Source organism: Amia ocellicauda, unplaced genomic scaffold, assembly GCF_036373705.1.
Source record: "Amia ocellicauda isolate fAmiCal2 unplaced genomic scaffold, fAmiCal2.hap1 HAP1_SCAFFOLD_373, whole genome shotgun sequence".
NCBI lineage: Eukaryota > Metazoa > Chordata > Actinopteri > Amiiformes > Amiidae > Amia > Amia ocellicauda.
The window spans coordinates 5945-17100 of record NW_027102945.1 but is presented as its reverse complement, the minus strand read 5'-3'; the positions used below and the strand labels follow the sequence as shown (position 1 = coordinate 17100).

General features: G+C 44.3%; 1 protein-coding gene across 1 annotated transcript; it reads right to left on the bottom strand.

Moving 5' to 3' along the window:
• Positions 1 to 7816: 7816 nt before the first annotated feature.
• On the bottom strand, positions 7817 to 10913 carry LOC136733844 (NADH-ubiquinone oxidoreductase chain 2-like). Its single transcript, XM_066697880.1, is given in 1 exon segment — positions 7817 to 10913. A coding segment is annotated over 1 exon segment (972 nt). The 3' UTR covers positions 7817 to 9941.
• Between the last annotated feature and the right edge of the window lie 243 nt (positions 10914 to 11156).

The window sequence follows — 11156 nt, the reverse complement described above, 5'->3', positions numbered from 1 at the left end:
TACTTGCGCCAGCAATTACAAACGGGAATAGGAAGTGGAAGGTAAAGAATCGTGTGAGGGTGGCATTATCTACAGAGAAGCCCCCTCAGATTCATTGTACTAGGGTGTCTCCGATGTAGGGGAATGCTGATAGTAGGTTAGTGATGACAGTTGCTCCTCAGAAGGATATTTGACCTCAGGGTAGTACATACCCTACGAATGCGGTTATTATGACAAGGAGAAATAATACTACTCCAACGTTTCATGTTTCTTTGTATAGATAGGAGCCGTAGTATAGGCCTCGGGCAATATGGAGATATAGGCAGATAAAAAATAATGAGGCTCCGTTTGCGTGGATATTTCGTAGGAATCAGCCATAGTTAACGTCTCGGCAGATGTGAGCTACTGATGAGAAGGCTAAGGAGATGTCTGAGGTAAAGTGTATTGCTAGAAATAAGCCTGTGACGATTTGTGTAATGAGGCACAGGCCAAGAAGGGACCCAAAGTTTCATCAGACTGAAATGTTTACGGGGGCTGGGAGATCAATGAATGCTCCGTTAATAATACTAATTAGGGGGTGGGTTTTTCGGATGGTAGCCATTAGTTTCTGTAGTTGAATTAACAACGGTGGTTTTTCAAGTCACTGGTCTTGGTTAGAATCCGAGTGGAAATTATGACTTATTTTGTTGTTTTATTTCTTATTGGGTTCGTGCTAGGGGTAGTATTTGCGGCAGCAGGGGGGTGTGGAGTGTTGGTTGGACATGGTGGGTCTTTTTTATCTTTAGTGTTGTTTTTGATTTATTTGGGGGGAATGTTGGTAGTTTTTGCTTATACAGCTGCTTTGGCGGCCGAGCCATATCCTGAGGCATGGGGTGATTGGTCTGTATTAGGTTATGTTTTGTTGTATATGGTTGGGCTCTTGGTTATTGGCGGATGGCTGTCAGTAGATTGATACATTAATTCATGGGTCGTTATTGATGATTTTGGGACATTTTCTTTATTGCGTGGGGATTTTAGTGGGGTTTCTGTTATTTATTCTTTTGGTGGAGGGATGTTGATTGTTTCTGGGTGAGTGTTGTTATTAAGCTTGTTTGTGGTACTTGAGTTAACTCGTGGGCTTAGTCGGGGGTGTTTGCGGGCAGTTTAAATGATGTTAATTAGTGTAACAGCTAAGACGACTGTAAGGAGGAATAGTATTAGGTAGGTTTTGATAAGCCCTCGTTGAGTGTTGCTTGTAATTTTGATTATAGGGAGTTGAATAGAGGTGATTCCTTTTGGGCCAGCTTTTTCAAATCATATTTGATCTACTAGGTGGGTTGCTATGGTTTGGCCTATTAAGAGGTTGGTTTTGGGGGCAAGGCGGTGCATGATTGATGGGAAGTAGCCTAACATATTTGAGAAGTTGTGGGTTTGGAGGATTGGGGTAGTTTTTATCTGTTTATTTGTTAGGCTTGTTAATTCAATGGCGATAAGGAGACCGATAGTTGTAACTAGCAGGGCTGCTATTTTGAGGGAGAGGGGCATGGTTATAATGGGGGTTTTTGTCGGTAGGAAGTTTGAGGTAATCAGTAGTCCTGCTAGGATGCTGCCTCAGGCTAGACGTTTGATTGGATTTAGGATGGTTGGGTTATTCTCATTAATGGGTAGCATGGGGAGGAATCGTGGGAAGCCTATTGAGGCAAAGAAGATAACTCGGAAGCTGTATACTGCTGTGAATGATGTTGCGATCAAGGTTAAGACTAGGGCTCAGGCGTTTAGGTGGGATGTGTTTAGGGCCTCAATAATTGCGTCTTTTGAAAAGAATCCTGCTAGGAATGGCATTCCTGTTAATGCTAAACTTCCGACTGTAAGGCAGGAGGAGGTGAATGGGAGGATTGTGTGCAGTCCCCCTATTTTTCGGATGTCTTGTTCGTCATTAAGGCTGTGGATAATTGATCCGGAGCACAGGAATAGTATTGCTTTGAAGAAGGCGTGAGTGCAGATATGCAAGAAGGCGAGTTGCGGCTGGTTTAGTCCGATTGTGACTATTATTAGTCCTAGCTGGCTTGAAGTAGAGAAGGCTACGATTTTTTTGATGTCATTTTGGGTAAGAGCACAGGTGGCTGTAAATAGAGTAGTCAGGGCTCCCAGGCAGAGGCAGGTAGTGAGAGCAAGCTGATTGTGTTCTATTAGGGGGTGGAGTCGAATAAGGAGGAAGATCCCCGCAACAACTATTGTACTTGAGTGCAGTAGGGCAGAGACTGGCGTAGGCCCTTCTATTGCTGAGGGGAGTCATGGGTGTAGTCCAAATTGTGCTGATTTTCCTGTGGCAGCCAAGATTAGGCCTATAAGGGGAAGTGTCATTTGAGTATCGTGGGAGGAGATGAATATCTGTTGGATTTCTCAGGTATTTAGGTTTATTGCAAATCAGGCTATGCTCAGAATAAGTCCAATATCGCCGACTCGGTTATAGATTACAGCTTGTAGGGCGGCGGTGTTGGCATCAGTTCGGCCATACCATCAGCCAATTAGTAAGAATGATATGATTCCTACTCCTTCTCAGCCGATGAATAGTTGGAATATGTTGTTGGCAGTTACTAGTACAATTATTGCAATTAAGAATATGAGTAGATATTTAAAGAATCGGTTTATATTTGGGTCCGAGTGTATATATCATGAGGCAAACTCTAGGATTGATCACGTTACATATAGGGCTACTGGTGTAAAGATAATTGAATATTGATCGAATTTAAAGCTTGTATTGATGTCAAATGATATAATATTTATTCAGTGTCAGTTGGTTGTGATGACTTCTATTCCTTGGTCTAGGAAAATGAATAGTGGAATCAAGCTGGTAAAGAAGGCTATTTGTACAGCAGTTTTGACTTTAGAGGTGGCTCAATCTTTTTTTAGTGGGGAGGGGGACAGGGTGGTAAATAGGGGGAATGCTAACAGAAAGAAAATAATGAATAAGCTGGAATTGAAGATCAGGGTGGTAGGGTGCATAGCTTCTACTTGGAGTTGCACCAAGAGTTTTTGGTTCCTAAGACCAATGGATGAACTATTATCCTTTAAAAGCTGGCAAGTGAGTTGAGGAGTTGAACCTCAATGACTGAGGAATTAGCAGTTCCTAGTGTCGCCGGCCTCTCTTGGTGGACAAGAAGATTCTAACTTCTGTCTTTAGAATCACAATCTAATGTTTTTATTAAAACTATGTCTACAGAATGCCCATCCTCACATTAGTTCAGGCTTAGTAATTAGTATAATTACAGGGATTAGGTGCATGGCCATTAGTAGGTGTTCCCGGGTGTGGGATGGTTCGATTGAGATAATGTGGGTGGGGGTTGGCCCTCGTTGTGTTATTAGGAATATGTATAAGGAGTAGCTAGCAGTGATTAGCGTCCCTAGTCCTGTGAGCATGATTGTTCATGGGGATCAATTAAATATTGATGTAATAATAATTAATTCTCCCATTAAATTAGGTAATGGGGGAAGTGCTAAATTAGCCAGATTTGCGATGAATCATCATGATGCTATAAGGGGAAGGAGGATTTGTAGGCCTCGGGCGAGAAGGAGGGTGCGTGAGTGAGTTCGCTCATAATTAGTGTTTGCTAGGCAGAATAGGGCTGATGATACGAGGCCGTGAGCGATTATTAGAACGATTGCTCCTGTGAAACCTCATGGGGTTTGAATTAGAATTCCAGCTGCTACAAGGCCTATATGGCTAACTGATGAGTAAGCAATAAGGGATTTTAGATCAGTTTGTCGTAGACAAATGGAGCCTGCTATAATGATGCCCCATAGGGCGAGAATAATAAATGGGTATGCAAGTTGTTCAGTTAGGGGGCTCAGTATAACTATGATTCGTATTATTCCATATCCCCCCAGTTTTAGGAGGACAGCTGCTAGAATTATGGAGCCTGCGATTGGGGCTTCTACATGGGCTTTTGGAAGTCAAAGGTGGGCCCCGTACAGTGGTATTTTTACTAGGAAGGCAACTAGGCAGGCAGCCCATCAGATTTTGCTGCCTGAGGAAGTTAGGGAGAGGGTGGGGGCATGTTGTATAATTAGTATAGAGAGGGTTCCAATGTCTTTTTGTAAGGTTAGGAGTGCAACTAGGAGGGGGAGGGACCCTGCTAGGGTGTAGAATAAGAAATAGACCCCTGCGTTTAGGCGTTCAGTTTGGTTTCCCCAGCGAGTAATAATAACGAGGGTTGGGATAAGGGTGGCCTCAAATATAATATAAAATAGAATAATTTCTGTTGCCCCGAATGCTATGATTAAGAACACTTGTAGTGAGACTAAAAGGGTGATGTAGGTTCGCTGTCGATTTAAGGGTTCAAGATGAAGGTGGTTTTGGCTTGCTAGTAGCATTAAGGGGAGAAGTCAGCATGTCAGGATTAGTAAGGGGGTAGATAGGGGGTCTGTGGCTATATGAAGATTGGAAGAGGTCCACCCTGTTTCTGCGTCTCATTTTAGTCAAGAGAGGCTCAGCGTGGCAATGATGAGGCTTTGAGTGGTTGTTACGGTTCAGACTCATTTGTTAGGGGTGAGTCAAGTCGTTGGTAATATCATGAGGGTGGGGATTAAGATTTTTAGCATTGTAGTAGGTTTAGGCTTTGGAGTCGGTCGGTGCCGTGTGTTCGTGCGGTGGCGACCAGTAGGGCAAGGCCTGCGCTAGCTTCGCAGGCAGAAAAAGCTAGTAGAAGTATTGGGGTGGCGGCGTGTGTGGTTGCTTCTAGCTGTAGGGACCACAAGGATAGGGCGATAAATAATGAGAGTATTATGCCTTCTAGACATAAAAGGGCAGATAGGAAGTGAGTGCGATGGAAGGCAAGGCCTATTAATGCGAGGATAAATGCTGAGCTGAAGCTAAAATGTACTGGGGTCATAAGGCGATTATGGAATTTAACCATAATTTACTGAGCCGAAATCAGTGGTCTTATGTTGGACTAATCACCTACTCAGCTCATTCTAGGCCCCCTTGTAGTCATTCATAGATGAGGCCTAGGGTGAGGAGGATGAGGATAGAGGTTGCTCAGAATAGGGTGAGAGATGGGGAGATTAGTTGGTCTCCTCATGGTAGTGGTAGGAGGAGGGCAATTTCTAGATCAAATAATAGGAATAGGATGGCCACTAAGAAGAATCGCATGGAGAACGGGAGTCGTGCGGATCCCAGGGGGTCGAAGCCGCATTCATAGGGGGATAGTTTCTCTGAATCTGGGCTTATTTGTGGAAGTCAGAATGCTACAATGGCAAGAATGCATGATAGGGCTGCTGTAATGGTAAAAATTGTTATAGTTAAATTCATTATCCTTCCTTGGGGTTTAACCAAGACTAAATGATTGGAAGTCACTTGTACTGTTATTGATACTAGAAAGATTATGAGCCTCATCAGTAGATAGAGACGTATAGGAATAGTCATACTACATCAACGAAGTGCCAATATCAGGCAGCTGCTTCAAATCCAAAGTGGTGGTTTGATGTGAAGTGGAATTTGATTTGACGTAATAGGCATACTGCTAGGAAGGTGGTTCCGATAATGACGTGAAGGCCGTGGAAGCCTGTAGCAACGAAGAAGGTAGCACCATATACCCCATCTGCAATAGTGAATGGGGCCTCATAGTATTCTATTGCTTGAAGTGCTGTAAAGTATAGGCCTAGTAGAATAGTCAGTGTTAGGGCTTGAATTGCTTGGTTTCGTTTACCCTCTATTAGGCTATGGTGGGCCCATGTAACTGTTACACCGGAAGCTAGTAGTACTGCAGTGTTTAGTAGAGGTACTTCAAATGGGTCTAGGGCATTGATTCCTGTTGGGGGTCAACATCCTCCTAGTTCGGGGGTAGGGGCCAGGCTGGAGTGATAGAATGCCCAGAAGAATCCTAGGAAGAAAAAGACTTCAGATGTGATAAATAAGATTATTCCATAGCGTAGTCCTTTTTGGACTGGGGCGGTGTGATGTCCTTGGAATGTTCCTTCTCGGATAATATCTCGTCATCATTGGTATATGGTTAGAAGTAATAGGGTCTGGCCAATAATTAGTAGGATTGTGGAATTAAAGTGGAATCAGATTGCGAGTCCGGATGTTATTAATAGGGCGGCTACTGCGCCGGTCAGAGGTCATGGGCTGGGGTCAACTATGTGGTATGCGTGTGCTTGGTGGGCCATTAGACGTTTTCTTGTAGGTAGAGGCTTAGGAGAAGTACGAATACATAAGCTTGGATTATGGCAACTGCAATTTCTAGGAGGGTAAGTAGGAATAGAACGATGGATGTTAGAAGTGCAACGGTTGGTATCATCGGAATAAGGACAAATGCTGCAGTGGCGATTAGTTGGATGAGTAGATGTCCGGCTGTGAGGTTTGCGGTGATTCGGACGCCAAGGGCTACTGGTCGAATAAATAGGCTAATTGTTTCGATAATAATCAGAACAGGAATGAGGGGTGTTGGAGTTCCTTCTGGTAATAGGTGTCCTAGAGCAGCGGTGGGTTGATTTCGCATTCCAATTAGTACTGTTGCCAATCATAGTGGGACAGCTAGGCCGAGGCTCATAGATAGTTGGGCGGTTGGAGTAAAGGTATATGGGAGGAGACTTAAAAGGTTTATAGTAATTAGAAATACTATTACTGAAGTTAAAAGAAGGGCCCATTTGTGGCCTCCTACATTTAGGGGTGTTAATAATTGTTGAGTAAATCGGTTTATAAATCATCCTTGTAGTGTAAGTAGTCGGTTGTTTAGTCATCGATCAGTGGGTGTTGGGTAGAGAATTCATGGAAGGGTTATGGCTAGGATTATTAGTGGGATGTAGCAGATGATAGGGCTATCGAATTGGTCAAAGAAGCTTAGGATCATGGTCAGGCTCAGGATTGGGTCTCTGGTTTTTTGGCGCTTTGTGTAGTGGGTTCGTTTGGAAAGGTATGGCCAAGGATTTTTGGTGTTAGTACAACTAGGAGAATCATTCAGGAGTATAGGAGGTATAAGACTCAGGGGGCTAGATCTAATTGAGGCATGTCACTGAGGGTGGTTGGAAAGCACCAATCTTTAGCTTAAAAGGCTAACGCTATGTCCTGTTTAGCTTCTCGGTGAGGCGTCGATTATTGATAAACTTCAGTCTTCAAAGTGTTGTAGGGGGACAGATTCAACGACAATTGGCATAAAGCTGTGATTGGCCCCGCAAATTTCAGAGCACTGCCCGTAAAATACTCCCGGGCGGGAGGTTATAAATGTAGCTTGGTTTAGGCGTCCTGGGACAGCGTCTATTTTAATTCCTAGGGAAGGTACGGCTCATGAGTGGAGTACATCTTCGGCAGTAATTAGGACTCGTACTGGGGAGTCTATAGGGACCACCATGCGGTGGTCTGTTTCTAGAAGCCGGAATTGTCCGTTAGATAGATCTTGCGTTGGTACTATGTAGGAATCAAATTCTAGGTCAGTAAAATCTGTGTATTCATAGCTTCAGTATCATTGGTGTCCGATTGCTTTGATGGTGAGATGCGGGTCATTAATTTCGTCTATTAGGTAAAGAATTCGGAGGGATGGTAGGGCAATAAGAATTAGGACTACTGCCGGTATAATGGTTCAGACTATTTCAATTTCTTGAGCATCAAGCACATACTTGTCTGTTAGTTTAGTGGTAACTGTGACTACGATAATGTATAATACAGCAGTGCTGATTAAAAAGACGATTATTAGTGCATGGTCGTGGAAGTGAAGAAGTTCTTCTATTACAGGTGAGGCCGCGTCTTGGAATCCTAGTTGTATGGGATGTGCCATTATAGCTATTAGGCTCAAGGCACGCAGGGGTTTAACCTACAATTCTGCCTTGACAAGGCAGTGTATTGGGCGCTTATACTAGTGTCTTATAAGATAAGAAAGAGGCAGAGTGGTTATGCGGTTGGCTTGAAACCATCTAAATGGGGGTTCAATTCCTTCCTTTCTTGTTAGGCTCGGTGTGCTTGAACGTAAGCTGGCTCTTCGTATGTGTGATAAGGGGGAGGGCATCCATGCAGTCATTCTACGTTGGTTGCTGCATACTCTACGGCTAGTACTTCTCGTTTTGCTGCGAAAGCTTCTCATAGTATAAATAGGAATATTACTACGGCAATGAGGGATACTAGAGAGCCAATTGATGAGACAGTGTTTCAGAGTGTATATGCATCTGGGTAGTCGGAGTACCGTCGTGGCATTCCTGCGAGGCCTAGGAAATGTTGCGGGAAGAATGTTAGGTTTACTCCTACGAATATTACGCCAAAGTGGATTTTTGATCATGTGGGGTGGAGAGTATATCCTGAGAATAGGGGGAATCAGTGTACAAATCCCCCCATAATTGCAAATACTGCGCCTATGGACAGGACATAGTGAAAGTGGGCAACAACGTAGTATGTGTCGTGTAGTACGATATCTAGGGACGAGTTGGCGAGAACAATTCCTGTAAGTCCACCGACTGTAAATAGGAAGATGAATCCTAGGGCTCATAGGAGTGGGGTCTCTCATTTGATTGCCCCTCCGTGTAAAGTAGCTAGTCAGCTAAATACTTTAACTCCTGTGGGGATTGCAATGACTATGGTTGCAGAAGTGAAATAAGCTCGAGTGTCCACGTCTATTCCAACTGTAAACATGTGGTGAGCTCATACGATGAATCCTAATAGGCCGATGGCCATTATGGCTCATACTATTCCCATATAGCCGAATGGTTCTTTTTTACCTGCGTAGTATGCTACAATATGGGAAACTATTCCGAACCCTGGGAGAATTAAAATGTATACTTCTGGGTGTCCGAAGAATCAGAAAAGGTGTTGGTATAAGATGGGGTCGCCCCCTCCGGCAGGGTCAAAGAATGTGGTATTGAGATTTCGGTCAGTTAGTAGCATTGTGATGCCTGCGGCCAAGACGGGCAGGGATAGGAGGAGTAGAACAGCAGTAATTAGGACGGATCATACGAACAGAGGTGTTTGGTATTGAGAGGCTGCTGGGGGTTTTATGTTGATAATGGTTGTGATAAAGTTAATTGCCCCAAGAATGGATGAAACTCCAGCTAAGTGTAGGGAGAAGATGGTTAAATCTACTGATGCGCCTGCGTGTGCAAGGTTGCTTGCCAGAGGGGGGTATACAGTTCAGCCGGTCCCGGCTCCCGCTTCTACGCCTGAGGAGGCAAGAAGAAGTAGGAAGGATGGGGGCAGCAGTCAGAAGCTCATGTTGTTTATTCGGGGGAAAGCTATGTCCGGGGCTCCAATTATTAGGGGGACTAGCCAGTTGCCAAACCCACCAATTATAACGGGCATTACTATAAAGAAAATTATTACAAAGGCATGTGCTGTAACAATTACATTATAGATCTGGTCGTCACCTAGCAAGGCTCCTGGTTGACTTAGTTCTGCTCGAATTAGGAGACTCAGGGCCGTGCCGACCATGCCAGCTCAGGCACCGAATACTAGGTAGAGGGTGCCAATGTCTTTGTGATTAGTAGAGAAGAATCAACGGGTGATTGTCACAGGTAGTATGGCTGAATATATAGGCGGCGGGTTGTAGCTCCGCGTACGAAGGTTCAATTCCTTCTGCTACCAAGCCCCGTGGTGTAATTCATGTCAGATTGCAAATCTGAAGATGCGGAGTATCGCCCGCCGGGGCTTTCTCCCGCCTCGCCGTCGAAACGGCGGGAGAAAGTCGTGGGTGGATGCTCATTGGTTTGGGCGCTTAACTGTTAATTAAGAAATTGTAGGATCGAGGCCTGCCCACTCAGTAAGGTTTTAGCTTAATTAAAGTGTCTGAGTTGCATTCAGAAGATGTGAGATAGAGTCTTGCAAGCCTTAAAGCAGGGGCTAGGAGATTCTCACTCCTGCTTAAAGCTTTGAAGGCTCTTGGTCTAAGTTAAATCCTAAGCCCCTATATTACCATAGACATGGTGGCAGGCGTTATTGGTAGTAGTATTATGGCTAGTACTATGTATAATGGAAGTGTAGTGGATGATACAGTTGGGTTATATCGTCAGGGTAGTTGTGAATTGTTTGGGGCTGGAGAGATTGTTAGGGTTATGGTATAGCAGAGGCGTAGGTAGAAGAATAGGCTGAGAAGGGCAGCTAGAGCTATAATTGAGGCAGTGAGGGGTAGATCTTGTTTGGTTAGTTCCTGGAGGATTAGTCATTTTGGCATAAACCCTGTTAATGGTGGAAGGCCACCTAGGGATAATAGAATTAGTATGGTAAGTGTTACTAAGATGGGGGCTTTTGTTCATTTTAGTGCTAGAGTGTTGATTTTTGTTGAGGCGAGATTTTTTAAGGCTAAGAATGTTGCAGCTGTTATGATAATGTATATTGCTAGAGCAAGTAGGGCTAGGTGTGGTAGGAATTGTAGCACGATGATTATTCATCCTAGGTGGGCGATGGATGAGTAGGCTAGAATTTTTCGGAGTTGCGTTTGATTGAGGCCTCCTCATCCTCCGATTAGTGTAGAAAGAATGCCTATTGTAATTAGCAGGGTTGAGTCTATTGCGTAGGCGAGTTGATAAATTAGGGAAAACGGGGCTAATTTTTGTCATGTTGACATAATTAATCCTGTAAAGAGGTCAAGGCCTTGCATTACTTCTGGTATTCAGAAATGCATGGGGGCAAGGCCCAGTTTGAGAGCCAGGCCAAGGGTAAGTATTGTTGATGGGAGGGGGTGAAGGGTTTGGAGGATGGCTCATTCTCCAGTCAGTCAGGCGTTTGAGAGGGCAGCAAATAAAATTATTGCTGCAGCGGTGGCTTGTGTGAGAAAGTACTTAGTTGTCGCTTCTACAGCTCGGGGGTGGTGATGTTGGGCTATTAGGGGGATGATTGCTAAAGTATTAATTTCTAGACCTATTCATGCTATAAATCAGTGTGAGCTAGTTAGAGTTAGTGTGGTCCCAATGCCTAGGCTTGCATAGAGGATTATTATAGGGTAGGGGTTCATTAGTGAGGGAAGGATTTTAACCAACATTTTCGGGGTATGGGCCCAAGAGCTTGTTTAGCTGACCTTACTAGGAAGTGGTGTAGTGGAAGCACCAAGAGTTTTGATCTCTTGAGGAGGGGTTCGAGTCCCCTTTTTCTAAGGAAGCGAGGGGACTTTAACCCCCATAATACACTCTATCAAAGTGGTCCTTTGGCGTTCGGGCACGATTCCTTATATTATATTAGGTTTGTGGAGGTAGGCCGGCTATTGCGATTGGGAGGGCGGTGTGTC